This window comes from Oryzias latipes, chromosome 7, assembly GCF_053564925.1.
Source record: "Oryzias latipes strain Hd-rR chromosome 7, Olatipes_Hd-rR_3.1".
NCBI classification, from domain to species: Eukaryota; Metazoa; Chordata; class Actinopteri; order Beloniformes; family Adrianichthyidae; genus Oryzias; species Oryzias latipes.
In genome coordinates this window covers 19,067,187-19,090,179 of record NC_136243.1, presented here as the reverse complement: position 1 = coordinate 19,090,179, position 22,993 = coordinate 19,067,187, and the positions used below count along the sequence as shown (strand labels likewise).

The 22,993-nt window shown below is 38.2% G+C and overlaps 1 protein-coding gene across 7 annotated transcripts in view; it reads left to right on the top strand.

Annotated features, from left to right (window-relative positions):
- The window catches only part of tmcc1a (transmembrane and coiled-coil domain family 1a), a 41,765-nt gene extending 19,259 nt beyond the window's left edge, over positions 1–22,506 (top strand). For 6 of the 7 annotated variants that reach the window (XM_078950488.1, XM_004070539.5, XM_078950487.1 and 3 more), the window contains 4 exons: positions 16,511–16,768; positions 16,876–17,567; positions 18,816–18,951; positions 20,383–22,506. In XM_078950488.1, coding sequence (XP_078806614.1) covers positions 16,511–16,768; positions 16,876–17,567; positions 18,816–18,951; positions 20,383–20,697 — 1,401 coding nt within the window. In that variant the 3' untranslated portion in view covers positions 20,698–22,506. Of the gene's footprint in view, positions 1–15,443; positions 15,630–16,510; positions 16,769–16,875; positions 17,568–18,815; positions 18,952–20,382 lie in introns of those variants that run through there. The other variant, XM_011477269.4, reaches the window with a different exon arrangement.
- Positions 22,507–22,993: the final 487 nt, after the last annotated feature.

Sequence of the window (22,993 nt, the reverse complement as noted above, 5' to 3'; positions counted from 1 at the left end):
ATACAAACCAATTTTCATTTTTATTTTAAGAAATTAAAAACTTTTATGCTCTCGCGGGCCACATAAAATGCCATGGAGGGCCACATTTGGCCCCCGGGCCTTGAGCTTGACACTTGTGGTTTAAACAACCACTTTCAATGAAATGTCCATGGAAACGTGCGTTTTGGGCTTCCCTGCTTGTCTTGTGCGAACACCATGGGCTAAATGCGCATTCTAGAATCCGAGTTTAACGCGTTCCCAAATGGCCGGAGTGTTCGTAGCTTTAGAAAAAAGTTTACTACAAAGTTCACATTCCCTTAAAGATTAGTTTGATTTTTAATTTCATTTTTTGTACTTGTGTCACTGAGTAAAGTGAAATGTAATCTAGATTATCCCCTTTTAAAGTCCAGTTACTCTGAAAAATATAACAAAATCCTCAGAGAATATCTACGTAGCTGAGAATCTATAGAGACGGATATTGAAGGGAAATCGATTCATTAGATCATGTGACAGAGCAGTAGGGAAAGGTATCAGTGGCATGGAGGATCTGAGCAGCACCTGATCCCTGAGGCTTGTTCTGTCCTTGTCAGTTTGACATCCTCATCCTGCTCTCATCATCATTGAGTTTGAGGAGGAGAGAGTTTATGACCTTTGGAAAAAAAATAGCCTGGTTTGTCCTGAATTCAGTTTGGCGATTTAATGTTTCCTGAAAAGCTCCAAAAGAGGAAGACCAGGTGCTGTTTTGTCGCTCTTATATGTCGTGAGGCAGACAGATTTATACCTGCTAACTTTGAATTCTTATGAAACTGAAGCTACAGCAGATTTTTCTTTAGATCTAGGAAGGGCAGATACAGACGCTTGCTGTTAATTTTTGTTTACATCTGTGTTTATATGGGCTTAGAACAGAGAAATGTCCTGTGGTTAACACCGGAGATGATGTCAGGGTTTTGCAAAGTGCAGTTCTTGCAAAGTTAGCTGTGTTTCAGGCGTTTGTTCTGTTCTCAGTGCTGTTCAGAGTTCAACAGGATAAGTTTTTTTTTTCCCAGACATTAAAAGACAGAAAACCTTTTTTATAAAGTCTAATTGCACATTATCTATTTAAGTCTTGTGCCACCCTTACATCCCAATATATCTTTTAGATTAGGGGTCTCCAACCTGCAGTTACCTCTCCATAGAGGCTCTCTGGTTAAAGAAAAATGAAAAGTTTTTAATTTTAAAACGTAACTGTAAAGTAATAAGTAGCCTAAGTGGTAAAGTAAAAAAGACAAAGTTATTTTACTCAAACTTTATTCAATTCATTCACAAACTGTTGGACAGTACATACAAAAGCCAAAAGTGCCTAAAGCTTAAAACATTTTAACACATTTTTGTGTGACGTGTTTCTGCAAAAAATCTGTTGGAGGTCAGAAAAAACAAATAGAGTTAAGGCATACCAGATTATAAACCAGATTTTGTATTTTTTCAACATATGCAAGGATTTTAAGTGTGCTATATGGTTTGAAAAATATGGTAAGGTTTACCGGATTAGCTGTTTTTACTTCTTCCTTTTTTTTTTAAATGGGAACCTTTCATATCAATGTCTCTTTCATATGCATGTACTTTATTTGTGGTCAACAAGACTGGCCTAAAATTAAATTAAAGCTTTGAAAGCTAATTTAACTTAAAGAAGCATCTCTAAAATGCCTATATGTATTCTTTTTTTCTTAGCAGTCAAGGTCAGAGTTGTGGCCTGTAGGGGTGGAGATGAGTCAGAGTACTGCAGGAACTATAAGAGGTACCTGACTTTTGCACAGTACTGTGCACAAATATTATTGTTTTGTTGCTGCCAAACCTTTTTAATTTTTATATGACCAGATTGACGCACATTTACACACACGTGTGTGTGTGTATTTATATATCTTTACACTTACCGTAGGTACACTTCAGCTGAGAAAACAGACTATAAAAAAATGAATTCAGGAAATTGTGTTGAATGATTCATAAAGAAACCATGCAGTTCCTTTTTTTCCTATATGTATCTATAGTTTGTTTTAAAAACAAGAGGTTTAAAGTCTCTTCAATGTTATTTTGAATTTTAATGTGTACTTTTTTTCAAAATAATTGTTTCCAGGTAAGTTTTTTTTAAATACATTTCATACCTCAAAGTAAATGTAGAAAAAGCAAAAATAATGTTTTTTTTTGTTTTTTACATCTGTAATGCCAGCATCTGTTTGGAATTTAGAAAATCATTCAAAACCAGAGCAAACTCTGGTATTGATTGCCACTTGTATACAATGCATGTTCTGGTCCTGTGTTTTCTTTTTGGTCTCCGGAATTACTCAAAACTGCATTTTTGTGTGTGTGTGTGTGTGTGTGTGTGTGTGTGTGTTTTTTTTAATGCATTTATGCGAGATAAATAATGCAAGATACACAGGGATCTTTATTAAAATAACCTATTTAGACACATGAAGAAACCCTAACAGCATTAGTCCTTTTTCAGTGTTTGAGCGTTTTTGTTGTGGATCTTAGTGTTCACATTTGCTCTGTTGTGCTCTTCGTACAGCTTGTTTATAATATATGTATAAATGGTTTGTTTTTTTCTTCCACATCAAGAACATTGTCTACTAGTTAGCCCTTTCTCTGCAGCAGCTTTCTTTCAGCATTCACAGTCTTTACCTTTTATTTAACGTCTTGAGGACAGTCTTTTTTTAGCTTTCACCTCCTCGTCACCACACTCCCTCTCATCTGTATCCAGGCCTCAGACAGTGGAGCTCATCTCCATGGAAACGAGTAATGTTCAAAGGGGGCCAAAGTGGCTTTACCCAGCTGAATGCTTGCAGGTTGCCCAACTCATCTCATGGCCAACTCCTCAGCCTGTTTGTTGCATTAATGAACAGTTTGAGCGGAGAAAGGAGTCTTGCCTAAAATGAGACTCTTAAGCAATTTGCCAATGCTTGATGTGTTTCAAGTAGGTTTTGTTCTAAATGTTTATATAAGGATTTGCCGTTTGTCAAGTATTTAAAACGTGTGAGGTTCTTTTTTATTAGACTTTGATTCTCAGTTTACATAGAAGCATCCATTGCTTTTCAGATCAGATAGTGTCACAAAGTTCACAAATGTTTTAAAGAAAAGAAACCTATCTTGGTGCTGTCCCATCACCATGGAAAGAGAAAGAAGGTAGTCACTCCAGACAGAGAAACTGCCACTTTCTATGCTTCCTTCTTTCTTCATAATATGCTTTTCCAAATCCCTTTTGTTTCTCTTGTGTCAACGTCATGCTGGGAAATGTGCATTTAAAATACTAGAAAGAATAAAAATCTTGACAATTGTCAGGGACGTTAAGAAGATTCTGTTTTTGTTTAGATAAAGTCAGACATTTTGAATGGACAGTCATCTGATCTGTTTTGTAAAATCTTTAAATAAGCTTGGTTAAAAAACTCACCCTTACATGTCATGGGTGTGTGTTTGCTGGAAGTATTCACCATACTGTGTTTATTTTTATGTCTTCCCTTCACCCTGTTTAATTAGGGTGTTAAATATTCATTCATAAATGCTCAAACCCTTATCTGCTGCTTAGCATTCATAAAAACACAAAACACTCAGGTTTTATGTTTTTAATGGACGACAAAGAAACACATTTGTGTGAGATTTCAGTGAACGTGTGCTGTTAGTGTGCATGAACAGGAGTAGAGGTGATATATTTTACACATGCATAATATGTGCATGACTCTACGTGTTGGTCAGAGAATCCGATGGAGTAATGTGAAAAAAGGTTCTATTGAGGTTTACAATACTTATCGGCAGCTTAGTGGTTAACTGTTGTGGTTCTAAATAAGAAAGGCAGTTCTTTTTTCGATACTGTTATTAATAGATCTGATAAAAGGCTGCTTAAGTTCTCAGGGGAGTACAGAAGTATTCATATTAAGTCTATTCAAAGAATATAAATTCTGTGTTTTTTTTTTTATTTATATATAGATGTTTTCAATCCACATTAGTTATTCATGTATTAACAGACAACAGTGTTTTGGATCTCTTAATATTTCTCTACTTTGACAATCAACTTAACTCTACTTCCTTTTCTCCCTGTTTTTTTGCCTGTGCATGCAGTTTTGTTCAGAAATGTGAACATGTCGGTAATGAGTCAGTGTGGATCATTCTTTGTGTGTTTATTTTTGGCCTGCAGCTGGTCCTTCCTTTTCAGGCTTGTGTGTGTATTTGTGGCCTTAGTATATGCAAGCATATTTCTCTCTGTTGTTTTCTCGATCTTTTCGAAAGCCGTCCCCATTTCTAAAATAGTTGTTCTCGTCTAAAACAATAAGGAGATTGCAAAAAAATTAGATCAATAAATTACAGTGATTAATGCACAGCATTAATGTCATTGCAGGTTATATAAACATAAAGAACATCAGGATTTTGTTATGGGCTGAAAAGGCAGTGAGCACTTACTGGATTTGTTATCAGCAGGTTTGGGCCTGGGTTTATCACAGTTCGATGACACTAGAAAGAGCATCCGGCTTTAAAAAGGCTGACAATTTTATCCATTCTATAAAAATCCACTATGAGGAGCAGAAGAAGATACTTCATGCATTTCAGTCATAACAATATCCCCCCTAAAGGGTTTGAATAAATATATTTCCATCTTATGCACAGTTTTGGTTCATTTTATTTTGCAAGCACTAAGAACCTTTTTGTTCAATTTGACCTACTTGTCTGTTTTTTCCAGACACTCATCTCATGCATCTCTGTGATTGTGCTTCTAATTTGGTTTTACTTTGTTTTTCAATGAAATTCCTGAGTGGGGAAGCAAAAGGACAGCCAGCCTCTGCAGCATCCCCGCCTGTCTCGGCTCAGTCTATCATTTGTGTTATACTGATCAAATATGGATGAGGCCATAGATCGCTGAGCTCAGCTCTGCTCCTCTGCACTGACCCATTTATAACACCCATGGACATGCACTTTAAATCTGATCACGCCCTGTTTGGAAATGTCACATTTCCCCTTTAATAACCATTTCTATTCCTTCTGTAGATTCTTACCTTTTTTGGGGGGGGTTAGTCACACTTTACCATTTCTGCCTCGATAAAAATCATACAGAATGAATTACAGATTAATCTTGTCAACCTGTCTTATTATTGTCTTTTGTTCTTAACAATCCTACATTTTTATTGTGGATGTCACCTCTATGAGGATGATGTATAGTCCAGGTATGTTAGATCTATGCTTCCCTTACTCTTATCTCCTATTGTCTTGTTAGCATACATGTTCTTCTTTTCAGCACATTCATGGTATTAGCCCTTGATCCCCATGATGTCACTCTGTGACATGAGGCATTAAGGCCAATTCCTGTAAAAGGAAAAACATGTAATTATACAATGCAGTGAAAAAGAAATACTGAAAGGAATCCTGCTGGAAATGGGAGACCAGACAGAACTTTAATTACCGTTTGCAAAGACGGCAAGTGACTAAAATTGTGTTGAGGCTTAATCTTTGGCTCCCCCTGGTGGACTTTTGTTGCAGATGGTTTTCCTCCTGTTGGGATATCAGATTATGTTGAAACTTATTTCTACTGCATAGTCATTTTACTTGTGAATTTTCTTATGATAACCTTGTTTTTTCATTCTGACAAGTGGAATAATAAACAAGAGACTAAAACTTAACATAAAAATAAAAAAAAATAGTGCAATTTGGATATTTTTCATTTATCCACCATTGTTTGGAAGGTCATGGTAATTATAGTAAAAGGTAAAACCATAGGTGTTCTTGGTCTCAATATAAGTAGAACAAGTGTACAAGGATTATATAAACATTAGGATACAATTGTTCCTATTATCCTCCATATTAAGTTATATATTTTAAAAAGCAAACAAAAAGACAAAAATCCTTGCAAGAGGCTAAATTGAATTTCAAAAAAATTTGCTTAGAATTTGGATTTGCTTTCTTTGTGCTCGTGACTGAACCTGTAGATTTTCTCAATCTGCTAATTAGGAGAACATCCCAAAAATGTTGTTTGGATTAAAGCAGAAACATAATGATAAGAACTTCCTTTAAACTAAACACCACTCCTAATTACACGCATTCCTATTATGAAATCTACTGCTTCCCATTTCCTTCACTCATACATTGTGGTAGTTCTCAGATGCCAAACCAGCTATTAAATATCTTTTCAAAGTGGGCACTAAAGTCAGCACTGGGTCACGATGTGTGGCTAGACCAAATAATCTCCCAAGGCCAAAGAGCTGGGACTGTTTGTTCTAGATGTTTCATTCTCTTGTTTATGAATAGGGTGGCATGGTTTTTTGCCTCGCATAGTGGCGCATGAATGTTGTCCAGGATAAAGCAGGGTCAGCTCTGAATTTTAGCCATTGCCCTCTCTGTTTTAATGTTGCATAATCAGGTCAGGGTAAATTCAGACAGAAACCGTTCAAATCAAACGCCAGCCAAAAGCATACTCCAAATTTTATTTCTATGCAGATTTTACTTCCCTGAAAGTGCATATTTCTTTTTCTGCTAATTTCTAGCAATGATTGCACATGAACTTTTTTAATATCTTGAAATGATCAGAAGACAAAAACATTTATAAAAACAATTTATAACTTTCAAACTCTTGGAGGCTTCCATTTTTTTAACTTTGCTTTCTAAGATCTTTTAAAGAGTGTCAGCTCTGACTTTGCACTGTCACTTTAACAAATAGTTACACCTTATGCAGTTAACTGCATGTCTATATTTGTGGTCAGTGGATTTGGATGAAAATCATTTTAAACTAATTAAATTTACTATAGATTTTATGACAAAGAACTGTTTTAACAAAAGACATGAAAGGTTTTAATTGGTGTTTTATACACCTATATAGCCAAATCAGCCTGTGTATAACATGCCTAGTGGTTTATGGTATCTCAGCTTAGACTGCTGCCCCCGTGACCAGGCCCAGATGAGCGAAAGAAGATTGGTGGATGTATACAAGTTGGGAAGAGCAGTTCTTTTTATCAAAAAGTTGATGTGCAAACACCTCAAAGACGATTTTCCCATCAGTCCATGCAGACAGTACTCAGTCTCCCACCTTTATATAGCTTCTCACACTCGTGGACCGCAGCACAGTAAAATCAGTCACCATTTATAATCATGGTGGGAGGTAGTAATGTTGTTGCATCATAATATATAATTTTGTATAAGTTTGTGGTCCAAAAATGTAGCCCAATTATAAAGTTCCCAAAATCCCAGGCCTCTTATTCTTTTTAGTGAATCTCTCATGGTTACACTTAATTTCACCCTTTGTCTCGACTCTACAATTGTTACATCATAACCAGCCTCTTGTTTGCCTCTAATGGATTTTTCCAGACCTGTTTGGCTGTCTAACACAAAGCTGGGATGAAAACAAGAGTAGGTCTTTCCGCTGAATGACAAGATTCCTTTTCTGGAATGCTCCTTACGGCTAGTTGCAATAGAGTGGAAAACTGAGACAGTGAGCGCAACAGGTGGAATATTTACCCAAGGTGCAATATTGATGTAATCTTTGGTAAAGATGTTCTCTTTTAAAGACGAAGCTGAGCTCACATGTTTTTGTATCATCAGGGCTTAAACACGATTTTAACATCTTACTGGTTTTATTAATGACCTTTTTAAATGTAATCACAATTGTGTTTTACGTTTTTTCCTATCAGTGTGGCTGAAAGCCTTATACTGGTCCTCAGCAAAAGCTCTATTATGACTACAACACTAAAAAAATGCAGATTAAGAACAAAAAAAGTTTGTTTTGGTTTGACACGTCTTATATTTAATCATTGTTTTGCCGAAAGTATGAATTTGTCTTGAACCGTGGGATTTATTACCTTAAAAAATGTACCCTGTGATTTACTGAAGAGGTAATAATTACCACTCTTTCCTTCTCTGGATCCCGTTGTACATGATTATTTAATGGAAACGTTAAATGCCTTTGTGTGTGTGTGTGTGGGGGGGTCTTTTGGTCCATTACTGAATGAAAATTGTCATCCTTTCATAGCACCTTCTCTATTCTTTACCAAAGCCCGGGGACAATTTGGCTCCATTTCCTTCCAATGAAAGTAAAATCCGACTAGAAACAGTTGTCTGACAGTCAAGGTCTTATTCTCTAACTGAGTTTACTCTATTACTTTTGGAGCTAGTTCTATTCAAACACTCTAATCTTACCATTTTTGCTAAACTTAAATCAAAAGGTCTTTGAACTTCCTTTATCTTTGCTTCTTTTGAACTTGCTTTAACCTGCTGTTTCATTTGGGAATTTTCCAAAAAGTTTACCACAGTAGTGCTTGGCAGAGTAAACAGTTAGGTTTATAGCATTTATGTCATTACCCCTTAACTGTCTTTAGTTGGACCTCAAACCGATCTTTCCCAATTCTTTTTTTACCTTAAACTCAACTTCTATTTTGTTTATCTTTGTCTTCTGTCAGTAATTTGTGAACTTGAGTTCCCCTCCCTCCACTATTATGTCACTCCATTTTGTGCTATTTAGGAATGCAAATGATGCTGCCAAGTAAGGTGTTGTGTTGAGTCATCCTGAAGGCTTACATATTTTAGTTTTCAGGAGGTGTTGCTGGAGGATATAGAGTATGTGGAATTAAAAAAAAAATTCCCCTAAAATGTTTTTTTTTTCTGTTTTGTTTATTTCAGATTTCCACTTAAGTGTCACAAAATTCAAAACAAATATGTTCAGTCAAAATCTAACTCAGACTAGTTGACTTATTTAATTTATGACATCTTTAAATAATTTTGGCAGATTCATTCATTTTATAAAGCATACCAAGATGGTGAAAAAAAAACCCTACTGTATCAAGCAATGACACACAAAATATAGAAATCCCTAGCAATAATTCCAGGATGTTGCCATGCTGGAGTGGCAGTACACACAGGTTCCAGTCCTTCTTAAACATCATAACTTCAAGCTATCATGCCAAGCATGATCCCATTTAAAAGTGTTACAGCTGTGGGCACAACAAAAAGACAACATTCCACAGATTCCAAATGTGCCTGTATACCATGACCTGTATAATTTGTGTGATGTTTATTTACGTAAAAGAAACGGCTGATAAAGTCTAATGGGGTCCCTCGTGAACATTTTGTGTCATCAAACTGCAGCTAACATGCTTTCTGATTAAAAAAGCTCACTGCAGCCGGCGGTCCACGGCCTGGAGCTTGGGGACCAGCGACTTAGATGATTTCACATTAGTGCAGCTGATGAAAATTATCTGTCCAAATTACTTCTTTTGTTAATCTTTTTACTAAGATCTATACCGAGTAACAATGTGTCCAAATATGTTACTGTTTACTACAGAAACTTCATTCTAATGTTTTCAGGAGCACCATAAAAGTACAGTGCTCCTGTTTGTGATGTGTCTGGGGTAGAACATTACAATGCACATCTACAGAGCATCACTCTGTACAAAGCTTTTACTACAAAGTGAGTTTTAATTTTATTTTGAAGTCATAGTAGGTATTCATGACAATATATGATGATATTCTGACTTCTTTTATGAAATAAATTAACAAAACAGTACTTTGTTGAAACTATGCTGTAGTGTTTCATCTGTTCCCAAATAACAAAAAAATATTTTTTTCTTTTAAAGAAACCCGACTACCCTGTGCAGTGTATATTTGAGGTTAGCAAAAGCTTAAAATAATTTCTGAAACGTCCAATCTTTTAAACTAACTGGCTCAATCATTGAGCCAGGCTGAGCGAACCAAAATCTTTAGGGTTGAGTTGGTTTAGAACCAAAGCTCCCCCTCCTTCAAGAGCCTTTCTCACAACCCCTTACTCCTTGCTTCTTCTCTTGGCTTTTCTTATTCAATGACAGCTCCTGGTGGGCCCTTTTTTCCCCCGTCTGATCTCTTCCTCCGCTCACATCCGTTCTTTGCTTCACTTCTTCCTCTGGGGATTTAAAGTTCGATGGACTTTTTGAAGCCTCAAGTTCACAGTAAACTCTTTATTCCTTTGCTTCTGCCTACATATGACCTGGTGAGACTCCAAGTGATTAACTGCTTCTGTTCTGACATCCCAAACCCACATCGGGGTGCTTTGTTCCAGCTGAGTCCCTCCTCTTTCTCTAATGCATGCTGGCATTGACAGTACTGCCTGTCAAAACCCATATTTTATCTCCACAGTCCTGTTACTCTGTTGAGCACGTGTTTGCTCTGAAGCACATCAATGGCCTTTGAACAACGGCTGCTCTGTTAACTGGCAGCATGATTCTGTCTGCAACTATCCATGGGACTGATTTATTGAAGGCTATCTTCAGCACTTTGTGGATTCTGGATGTTCAGTCAAGTCATACAGTTTTGACTTTTAGTTGTCAGGACAGATGTCGGTCAAGTGGACTTCTAAGTGGACCTTTTCTAAAGATTGCCATGACAGATAACATCCCTTCAAGGACTTCACTTTTTTTTGCTTCCACAGGTTTCTACTTAGAAACACTTTTGCAGAAAAAAAGATAAAATTGACATCCTGTCCAAGCTGTGCTTCTTTCCTATGGAGGTCATCCATAGCCTGGTAATGTCTTGTCCATTAGCTTCTTCCACCATGTGGGATTTAACTTGGATGTGCTCTGTTTTGGATGCCTTATTTCTTATTTCTTTGTGATGATGATGATGATCATTGATCATTTTATTTCAAAACTTTGATTTTTTTCTTCTTTAGATTAAGGAAAGTGATTTTGTCTTAGTAAGGTTAACTTCTTGTTGCCAACTGGATCTCTTGGTTCATCTCAGAGAGTCCTCTTTTTTTTCCAGACATTCACACACTACTTCAGGTAAAATGCATGTGTCATTGTGAAGAGTCAACTGGGCTTTAGCCAGCATGATACAGATTAATTCGATGTTGATTTCTATTATTATTGTTACCTCAGTCAGTAGAAGGAAATGGAAACTGGATATTTGGTTTTGTTAATTTATTGCTGAAAGCATCATAATTTATATATTAAAAAGTAGATTAAGGTCAAATATGGTATTGTAAAAAACAAACCAACTAATTGATAAAGTGTAGCCAAGCAAGGTAAACTGCAGTGTGCTGCTAAACACACTGTCACTTCAAATATTATCACATATAAACATGGGTAAGCTCTCCTAACTACATTTTTTTGTCTTTATTTCTGTCGTATTAGTAGATAAATACTACTCTGTTATCTAAGTGACAAAAAAATGGAATGATGCTGCTCTAGTATACACAAATGCCTATCGTATATCCATATTAATCCTTATTTATGTTTAACTCTGCTGATAAGCAAAGTTGAGAGCAGCTTGTCCAGCCTAAAACCACTAGTGGACATGCCCAGACAGCTCTCCTACTACATCCTCAGATGTAACAGGAGAGCTGTGGATCATTGTAGAGTTCTGAGAAAGAACCTGATTTGGTATCGTTTTCATCTTTACACATGAAAGTAGTTTTTAACTGAAACACAAACTGACAGCAGAGGGTTTTTAAAAACTACTCAGTAGTGATGGGAGGTGGAACAACTAACAAGCTGGAGCTTTTCTGTCCTCCCTGACAAATAACCTTGACCCTGAATGAAATGACACAAAAAGAGGCCTAAGATAACGGAGGTATTGTTGTTGCTTAAACAAAGTTTTGTATTGAAGCCAGTTGTATTGAAGCCAGTTGTGTCATTAATTATTTGAAAACGATACGCTAGGTTTTCCTGAATAAACTTTTTTGTCTGTGAGACACTCTACCAAGAGGCTACTTTGTGAAAATGACTTTAGATTGGCTCTGTTTGTGCTCCAACCTTCAGAACATTTTGAAGAGCTGTAATACTGAGACATTTGTTAAAACATGTTATATGAGGGAGCTTGAAGATGGAATTTGGTTGAAATCAGAAGATAGTATTTTGTACTTTAGCTCACATTTTTGACAATCACTGTTAAAACTAAAATGCTTCCTAACTTAGAAATCATGGCTCTCTCCAAAGTTGATTTGATGTTCATATTTGTTGTCCTATTCAGGTGAATGATAATGACGAAGCCAAAAAATAGTATTGTCTGCTTTTTTTGTTAATTTGACCCTAAACATTGTTTTTTAAATGCCTGATCACTTGTTGAATAATTTATAATTGTGTTAGATCCAAGTAAAACAGATTGCCTTTCCATGGGTCTAACCAGCTTTGCTTGGATCAAAGGCATTTACACAACCTGAGTCTAGCAGCAGGCTGACCCAGTTTAGACGCATAGACAGAGTCTGAGCACAAGTGTGTGAGTGTTTGTGTGTAAGAGGGAGAGGACCGCAGAGAAACAGGGCAGGTCCAAGCAGACCTTTTGTTTTCTACTGATAAATTCTAATTAGGGTGGGATCAAGTGCCCTATTCAATTGCAAACATACACAAGCATGAAGCTACACAGAGCCCAGAGGTTCAGTACTCTTTGTTTTGGCTAAGCTGGACATTAACATGTTTGGTTTCATTAATTCTTTAGCTACAATGAAAAACATCTTTCATTTACCACATTAAAACTCAATATTTGCCATCTACACTGATCAAAGAGATGCTTTCAATTCGTGTAACTCTTTGTACGTCTTAGCTATGACTGCTAACAGTGACAGTAATGTTTTTATAATAAAATAGTGTATTTTTAAGCACTTTTTAAGTCCACTAAGGAGACTGTGCAGTTAAAAGAAAGATTAAAGTACATGAAAAAAATAAATAATTAAACAAAAGTGATAGTGAAACTGTGGCAGGTACAGGGAAAAGTCAGGTGAAGGGAAGATGCAGGCGGTGCAGCAGCATAGAGGAACCTGGACAGATTTGGAGAGGAGGGATTGTGGATGGCTGTGAAGGTGTACAGCAGGAGCTTGTGGTCAGTTCTGAGTTTGACAAGGAGTCAGTGGAGCTGCTGTAAGACATGTAGGATATGATGTGGTGTAATGGGGTCCAGTTTGAGAGAATGTGGGTGATGCTGATTGCAGATAATCTTTTCACTAAGGATTTAGTGAGAGATTGTGTCAAAGACTGCACACAAACTAAGGTGGATAAGGATGAGGAGTGACTCACTATGCAAGATAATCGGGGGTTTTGATAAGAACAGTAATAAGACATAAACCAGACCAAAATAGTTCTGGGTTGGATAGCAATGAAACTTGAGGCATAGATAACATTTTTTTGTGATCAGAACCATCTTTTTGTATTATTATGGGGATAGTTGCAATTTTAAAGGTCGAAGGAACATTTTCAATAGAAAGAGAAGAATGTATAATGCCACAGATGAGGGTAGCAGAGATGGGAGGCATGATTTAACCAGTGCTGTAGGGAGGCGATGGGCCAGTCGTCTTCAAGTGAATGCATCAGAATAGACTGGAGCAGAGAGCTTGAGGCCAGCTAGCGGAGCTGGTTAGGTTGGTATTTCAGGCAAATCTTACAGACTGTGGAACAAGCGCTAAATTTGGCAAGAATGTACCTTAGAATACAAAAAAAGGCACGTAAGCCAAGAGAAAAATCTAAAATAGTGACCCTTTGTAAAGATGGTGGCCATACAGTCAATTATTATGAAAATTTTCTATGTTTATATGCTCCAGTCTAAAAAATGTGGGCTGTTCATGCACATATTGCAGTCTTTAAATTTGAGGGGTACTAGGGCTGCACGATATGAGGAAAACTCGCGATATGCGATATTGGTAATTAATATTGCGATAACAATATAAATTGCGGTATATAAACAAATAGCAAAAAAAACAAAAACATCATTTCCATTTCACTGCAACAGTTTAAAAATTATACTCCAAATGATTGGTTAAATGCATAAAGGGATTTATTTCATTTGTTCAATATTTCAAGCTGCCATGAGTTTGTTTTAGCACATTTAAGGTAATCATTTATTGCGATTTTTGCCGTCTTTTGCGGTATGCATATTGCACAGCTTGATTTCGCGATAACGATAAATTTGCAGTATATTGTGCAGGCCTAAGGGGTACCTACAGAATTCTAAATAAATGTGGAATATATATTTATATACTATATATTTTAACATTTTTGATTTTTCTCATGGCTAATATGCTTTTTTGAAAAATGGGGGTTCTAAAATACAGTACATCAATGCCAAATTTGGTACTTGTACTTATTTACCGGCTCCACTATGCCGACTATAACTTCTACATCACAGCTACAAGCTTTTCAAACTGAATTTTTTTTGTCTTCTCTTTATACACAACAATTTGAATAAAGAAAAAGGCATAAAATACAATTTTGAGCTTAATTTCCTTTTATATAGGTCTTCCATCATGAGAACAAATGCCACAAGAACATATTAAAAACACTCAGAACACTTTTTTCATTGGAGTCTGTCTTTAGAGATCTCTGCACTGGAGCAACAAAAGTTAGAGTTGGAAACCAAATGACCAACTGCTTCTTATACTTTTGCTTTATAACTTGCACCTCTGATGACAAGGAAGTTTCGTGGCCAACGAAGGGCGTTGTTTCAACGCTAGTGTGTGAAGGTGTACAGACCTTCTTATCACAGTATCTTAACCATGCACTGTTACTGTGAACTCCAGTTCAGAGAGACTATCTGGCTTGTCCTTTGTCCTCTTTATCTTTTAGTAAGGAGAAATGTAGTTGTTAATGAAGACATGTTGATAGTTCTGTTCATTTAATGCAACAGGAATGTCTATTGCTCTTTGTAATGTTTACCGGTGCTTCTATCACCCTTTTGCTGTGCTCTAATTTATTTATTTATTGATATGATCACTCTGTTGACAATAATCTTGAATAAATAAAATAATTTTTCAGTTGCCAATTATATGGATTTGTTTGGTGTTTTCACACACAAAATTGATTTTAACCAAAGAAAATACTGTCAAGCAATTGCATTCAGACAGAGTACTCTTCTACTTCTTAGAGGAACTTTTCTTTGGAAACATTCCCATTTGTGTTTTTATGCCGCAAAATAAGATGTCCAACAGGTTTTTCCTGCCCTGTCCTTTTTGTGGCAGTAAAGTGGAAACGGGCTGAGAGTTGATACGCTGGAATGGCAGCTCAGACTCGCCTTGAGCCCTGAAGTTAGACAGCTTTGTGAGAAAGCAGGAAGTGAGGCCCTTGACAGACTTGTTGATTTTTTTCTCTTTTTTGCTGTAACTACTTAATATGCTGATATCTGACAGTGATTTTTTTAAAATAACTCAGCATTTTTGTGCGGCTTTAGTACAGATAATAGAACTGTGTTAATTAATTGTGTATAAATTAATGGGAAACACAGGTAAAAATAGAATAAACTTAAGAAAATGTGATCAAAATGGAAACAGTTTTATTATGAACACTGTCTGTACCGTATGGATATTTTAGACGTTTATTTTTGGACAGGTAATCCTCCTTTCGAGAAATAGAGTGACTGCTTGATCTTTGTTTGAGGATGAGGCGCTGCCGCGCCACGCGGGCTTGCAGCTGACGCGATGATGTCATGCCTCTTCTCTGAAGGGCGGGGCGGTGATAGCAGTGGGCGGAGCTTTGTGCATCGAAGTTTAGGTGGTTTTCAACTTTTCACAACACGCCGGGTCAGTGGGAGCGCGTAGGGATTTAAAGACAGTCGACACTGCCAGGTTATTATTGATATTTACGAACCAACACTTGAGCCGAAGTGAGAAGACAGATGAGAGTACAGGACCCGCCGCCACCGCGGGGAAAATGCACTGGGAACAGTTTCTGCGATTTACCAATGGGAAGGTTAAGGTGAGCGCTGGCTTTCATCCTGATTGAAGGTGAAACTTTTATTGGACTGATTCTGTTAGCGTTTAAAAGCAAAACATATAGACAAACATGGATGTATTCGGTGTTTGTAGTTGGCTTTGAGTGAATTCAATTTCTATTAACGGGGGGATTCGTCATCTCTTAGTCACGCCGCAGGTGTTGTTCTTGAACAAATAAGGTGCATATTGCATATTATTCACCTCTTCCCTGACTGCTGAGCCCCTACGGTGTCCGGGCAGGCTCAGCTCTGTTCTCTGCCCTCAGGTGAGGTAATGAATGACCCCCCTCCACTTTTCTTTTGAAATAATTGTGTAAGTGCGCCAGTCGTGGTTCCTAGAATTTGTATTAATTGAAGTTTCTAGGAAAATTTTAAGGGCAAATTAACAGTCAAGCTGGTGTTCACAACAGTAAAAACAAATAAACATGTAAAACTCAAAATCTAATACAAATAATAAGATTAAAATGTTGAAAAAATTATTACTATAGTAATAACAACAAAATAAATTCTTATGTTTTTCTGTTTAAGTCAGCTCTATTTTTATATTAAGTTTTAAGAAGTGCCTACATGTGCTGAAAAAGAGTCTTAACTTTCTTTTCTTTGTTAAGGCTGAAAGGGAAGTTAAGACTTTAGTGAAACTGACCAGTAATGGCCTTTCAAAGCTGACTCCCTTTACCCTCCCGCCAGACAACTGGCAAAAGGAAAGCAGAAGTTTGAAATTTAACACAGATGTCAGCAAAATGACAGAAAAGGGACCATGTGCAACTCATGGTTTCTTACCTCACTGTCCTATTTTTTTGGTTTGCTTAATTCCTTTTATTGTGAAATGACGACCTCCCTCTGTTTACCCATGTCTGTGCCTCAGATCGACCGGCTGGAGGTGACTGGACTTGGCCAAACACCTCTGAATGTCTCTTGTGGGACAGACGGCTCGTTTTCCACAGCTGAGGATGGCACCCCAGACCCTCAGCGCACCAAGCAGGTCATTGCCCAGCTGCAGCAGAAGATCCTCAAGCTCACGGAGCAGATCAAAATCGAGCAGACAGCTCGGGATGACAACGTTGCTGAGTATCTCAAACTGGCCAACAATGCTGATAAGCTGCAAAGCACACGGATTAAACAGGTGCAGTGCTTGCCCTGCGTTGTGGTTTTAATCAACATAGTCATCATAGCTAAATCTTTTCAATCAAGAAATTCAAATGCAATGTTTATTTTTTGCTGGGTTTGCAGGTATTTGAGAAAAAGAACCAGAAGTCGGCACAGACCATCCAGCAACTGCAAAGGAAACTGGAGCACTACCATCGGAAGCTGCGTGAAGTGGAGCACAACGGCATCCCGCGACATTCCAAGGATGTTCTGCGGGACATGCAGCAGGGCCTGAAAGACGTCGGGGCAAAGGTTACTGGCTTCAGTGAAGGGGTGGTGGACAGCGTCAAAGGAGGCCTCTCCAGCTTCTCACAGGCTACCCACACAGCTGCCGGAGCTGTCGTCTCTAAGCCTTGGGTGATCGCTTCTCGTATTCGCAACAAATTTGGCAGCGCCGACAACATCCCTTCCCTCAAGGACTCGTTGGATGACCCATCAATAGAGGAAGGTGTGACAGGGGCTGGAGGACGATCTCTGGGCAGCACTGCCCACCACCTCCTGTCCAGCCCAAAGTATGGGAGCGAAGACGACTGCTCCAGTGCTACATCTGGTTCAGCCGGGGCCAACAGCACCACAGGGGCCCCCGGAGGTCCACCAAGTTCCAAGGGCAACACTTTGGAAAGGAGCCAGAGCTCCAGTTTGGACATGCTGCTGCAAGAGCTGCAGGAGTTAAGGGAGGGCCAGGCGAGGCTAGAGGAAAGCTTGGACGGTTTGAAGACCCACTATCAGAGAGATTACACAGTTGCTATGCAAGCATTGCAGGAAGAGCGCTTCAGGTAAAAAGAAAATATGTAACACAACACATATTATGCATTCACATACTCTTAGAGCGCCTTACATGAATATTTTTCTTATGACAAGAGAGATGTCTTTTTGATCTTTTAACCCTTTGTCATCAGGAAGCACAGATTTGAATGAAGTATACTTTCAGAAAAATGACGGATCTAGATTTACAAGTAACATATCCATGGAATGTCATTTTCTCTGCATTTGTGGTCTGTACATTCATAAATGCAGCATACAAAGTTAAAAATGTATTTATTCTTACACCCTTATACCATTTTCAGATAAATGTAGTTCATTTGATTTAGCAGGGTTTGTTCCCAACAGCTACATCAAAAAGAATCACAGTGTTGTTCTGTGAAAGTAAGGTTAATGTTTTAACTGGCACATCCATGAAGGTGGAGGTATCAGCGTCCCAGCCTGAGGTTCAAGGTCAGCCCGTCAAAAACATTTAGAACAGGAGCGTAAAATAAAGAGCCAAACTTGGAATAGAACATTTTTCTCCCTTAAATGTCCACATCCAGTGCAGTCTATTTTTGTCTTTAAAAACCAAAATGATCTCCATGAGGGAGGAATTACCAACAAGCTTTTTTCCATCTTTTCATGGAAGAATGATTGTCCATAAACCTCGCATATCTCCTTGTGTGGCTGCTTAACCAAATTTGTCCCTGTTGGTCAAATGTCCACAGATTGTTTTAAAGAAAACCAGATGCAGTAATTGAAGTGAGGGAGTTGCATGAGAATGTTATTTAAATAATAAAGTAAGTTCTGTTGGAACTCTTTAAATATGAAATTCATTTGTTGTGTTTTGACTTTAGCGACTGGAAGTGTTTGGGTTTTATATCTCCACCGGAATTGTTTTTTAATGCGAAAGGAATGTTGTTGATGGAATTTCTTTCAGAGTAATCACCTAACTCGCATCAAACGGTAACAAGTCAGGCGCCTTGCCATTAAGCCGTCCATCCAGTTATGTGTGCCTGCCAAAATAAACCAGTTTAGATCCTTCCCCAGGGCCCTACAGGGCTCGCCCCACTGGTCAGACATGCTGTCAATTCTCTGATTGGCTAGTTCAGTCAGCAGATGAAGAAGCACATCCTAATCTTGTCTGGGCCAATCACCAGTCTGCTCAGGTGCCCATGTGATTATTCCTCCAGGGACTGTTTCTTCTAATTAAAACACATGCTCCTTTACTCAGGACAATTATGGCAGAGGCTTTCACGTGTTTTTACGTTGATACTCAGGTGTGAACGTTTGGAGGAGCAGCTCAACGACCTGACAGAACTTCACCAGAACGAGATCCTCAACCTCAAACAGGAGCTGGCCAGCATGGAGGAGAAGATTGCCTACCAGTCCTATGAGAGAGCCAGAGACATCCAGGTTCGTCTATCGGTCCTGCATCCACAAGCAAACCATGCACAACATATTCAAAAAATGAAAAAGAAGTGTTGGTACAACAACATTCTCTCATGTTAACACAAAGTTGTTGTTTACACATTTGTTATATTTGCCTCCAAGCAGCTTTCTTTACATGGAAGTAAATAATCCTTGACCTTCTACTTGGCCCGTTCTTAAGGAATGTATTGCTTTTAACTGTTTCCTTTATCAGTTATGTGATACAGATATATACCAGTCAACCACTATGTTTAAACTGAAGACATGAAGTGTTATTGAAAATGGCAAAGACACAAAAAACTAGTCAACCAGGTTTCAATTCTCAGAAGATTTCAGTATTTTATGCACCATGTGGTGCACCAGATTATAAGGCGCACCATCAATGAACTATAACATAATTGTCCAGTGACTACCCTAACTCCCAACCTTGTTAGTAACATGTAAAAAAAAAAGAAAAGAAAACACACACAGACAGTCCAGCGCTGCTATACATTATCCGTGTTAGCATATTTACGATAACGCCAACCCACCCAGGTCAGTAAACACAACCAGAATGAATCCACATACAAGGTACTCTGGATTGTAACAAAAAAAAGAAGGCTTTTAAGTGTGCCTTAGAGTGGGGAAAACACATGTTACACAAAGTCCCAGAAAAATAATTTTCATCGTTCCCTATTGTCCTTTTCACTTAGTGACTCAATCTCTTAGCCTGCTGGCTTTCAATTTCAATTTCAATTATCTGTTAGGTTTTTGTTACTGTAGTAAAACCAATATTTGGTCACAATTTAGAATAAACAACTTTTCAAATGGCGTCATCTGCTTTATTTAAGCCTTTCTTGACCTCCATACGAGGCCTGCAGAACTTCAGCAGCCCAATGTTACAGTAATAGAAACTTAGAAAGCCTCTGTAAGTAAGTTAACGCCGCCTGTAATGGTAGATGCGATTGTGGCAGCCTCAAGTTAACTCCCAGAGTCAGGCATTATCTCATTGCGCATGTTGTTTTGTGTAAACAGGAAGATTAGTCTAAGAAATCCAGGCTGTCCATCAGCTTCTGTTTGTCCAAAACAAAAGCATTTCCTTGTGAACGTCTCATCTGATTCCTGGCTCTTCCTGTCGTCTGTGAGGGATTGGCATTTTCTGTTTTGACTGCATTTCCTTCCTGTGACAGCAGGGGGAGATAGAGGTCTTTAAATTGTACAAATACACAGGAGGCTGCTTTGTCCAACAGTTACAGTAATTTACATTCCTAAAAATGAAAAAAAGTTATATTTAAAAAATGTTTGCTTAGTCCGTCCTCTGCATCCTAGTGTGGCTTCTAGCTGTGAAGGTGCTACAAACTATGGAGAAATTTGCTTTTAAGGGTGTGAGAAATGGTGACTTTATCATTTTTCCTTTCCGTGTGTCCTTCTGTGCAGGAAGCATTGGAAGCATGTCAGACCAGGATTTCTAAGATGGAGCTTCAACAGCAGCAGCAGCAGGTCGTCCAGTTGGAGGGGCTGGAAAATGCCACAGCACGAACTCTCCTGGGAAAACTTATCAATGTGCTGCTGGCCCTAATGGCTGTCCTTCTGGTGTTTGTCTCAACGGTGGCCAACTGTGTGGTCCCCCTCATGAAGACGCGCTCACGCTCCCTGTCCACCCTTCTTCTCGTTCTCCTGCTGGCTTTCCTGTGGAGAAACTGGGACGCTCTATCTGGGTACACGCACCGTGCTCTGCAGCCCCCAGGGTGACCAGATTGAAACCAGCGTGTTGTTGACTGTTGTCCCACAGGAGGCTTGAAGAATGTGACTGCTCTGAGATGACGCTGTGCACGCTGAGCACATTTTGACAAAAGCCGAGGATCAAGAGAAAAAAAAAGCCGAAGAAATGGAGTCAACTGTCACATTTAGAAAAGAAAAAGAAACTGTTTACATTTTGAAATGAACTGATGTGTTGTTTTTCTCTCACAGGATGCAGCACTGTACTGTTTTTATCTTTTAGAGTTTTATCAATTATAAGTTTATTTCTAATAATGTTATTTTTAAAGTAATTTTATTCAGTACCATGTAGCATTATGCTCTTCTCATTCTATGAAGGGGACTTTCAGTCAGGTAAACGGCTGATGGATCATCCTGAAGCTCCAGCTTGATTGCTGAGGCTTGGGTTGATTGCCTTTAGGAAGAGAATTTCTCTGATTGGTGGATATGAGCCAGTGTTGAAAACCTTTCAAAGGTTGCTCCTTTCTTGCTGTGATGAATTTACAGAACCTGTTGAAGGACTGACCATGACTTTAGTGTGTCGAAATGATTGTAGAGACACTGGGCTTCCTTAGCATTTCTATTAGCAAAGATCTCCCGTTTTAATTATTTTGTTTTTATAAAACATAAAGAAAAGTTGATTGGGACAATTATGAATGTTACATGAAGACTAAACGGGGCAAAGCTATGACATTCTGCTTTTAAAAAAAAGAAAAAAAGTCATAAACTTGCACAGAAAACATCTGCTTATTGTCTAGCATCTGCCATACTTGAACATGTGTACAGAGCTTTGTGTCATCATTAAGAAAATGGCATACAATCTTTGTTTTATTGTTTCAAAATCTCATCCATTTCCTCCCAGTCATAATGTTTGATGCGATCAGGTTGTAGATGAGAAAGCACTGGTGTTTATCCGGCTCTTCCTGTTGGGTCAGGAAGGATGCCGTCATCTCCACTGCCATTCAAGTTCTCACTGCCTCTACATGATACTGTACTAACATATGTTCCCCTGCATAACAGTCCTGAAAGCACTGAAAATGTTTTAATCACCCAGTGCCAAATTTTAGTTTCAAACACTGATGTCTAATCAAAACCAGGAGGGCAAAATGAAGATGCCCCCCAGAGGATCTAGTTTCTTTCCACATTCAAAATGAATGTGTGTTACAGGGACAGATGTGTCTTAGTAGTAAATGAAGCTTTTCCAGTCGCTTTCTTTCCTTGTAAATCTTAACCCGTCCTTGACTTTAGTTCTTCGGTTGCGTTTCTGCACCCCAACTCACTGAGTCAAGTTTTTTTGGTTGCCTTTTCTTATGCGCACAACTAGTCCCACTCAAGTCAAGGAGAGTATTAGAAAACTTGGTACACTGAATCGCCCTGCGTTAATTTAATGCTGAAAGGCTGAACCGTGGAGCCGCACTTTAGCACAGCACCTGATGGTCTATAGGTTCAGCTGAAAACCGCTTCTATACAGACTTCAGAAGTTGTCACTCTTGAGGCAGAAGCCCTCCTCGGAACAGAAGGAGTTTGAAGGTAAAGGCAACACAAAGGGATTTTAGCATGTTTTCTTGTTAAACTGAGAGTAAACTTGACTTCCCTCGGGATTGACCTGTAGTTAAAGTGCTCTTGGAATTATTGATTTATTGATATCTCTGAAGGAAAAGACAGGCGGAGCTGAGGGTAAGCCGACGTCTGACCTTGCATGTCACCTCAGTGAAGCCTGTGATGGTCGGTTGTGTGCTAAACCACTTCAGTGCCTTCTGATGTTCTTTTCTACGTGTGGAATAAATAACTTGCATTAATGACCTCGCTGTGTCAGCAGTTTTTCTGTAAAGCAGCCTTTTATTTTAATTTGAACAGAGTCCTGGACAACTTATGAAATGTTTGTGAGCACAAATTAGCATTTTTACCTCGTGAAATTAGTATCTTAGTATGTTCAATTCCTACTACTTTGTGTCCACAAAAAACAATTTGTGGCCACAAAAAAAATTATCTACTGATTTAAGTGCAGAAAATGCTAAGTTGTTCCACAAAATACTAACATATGCACACAAAATGATGATTTTTTTTTTGCATATAAAATACTGTTTTGCCATCACAAATTATCATTTTGTTTGCACAAAATACACATTTTTGCGAACAAAATTCTAAATTATGCCAACAAAATACTCATTTGTGTCCAGAAAATGCTAATTTTTTGCACAGAATAAAAATGCTAAATTGTGTGAAGTCAGTACTAATCTGTTGTCACACGTTAACATTTTGTGTGTATTAAATACTAATTTGTGGCCAC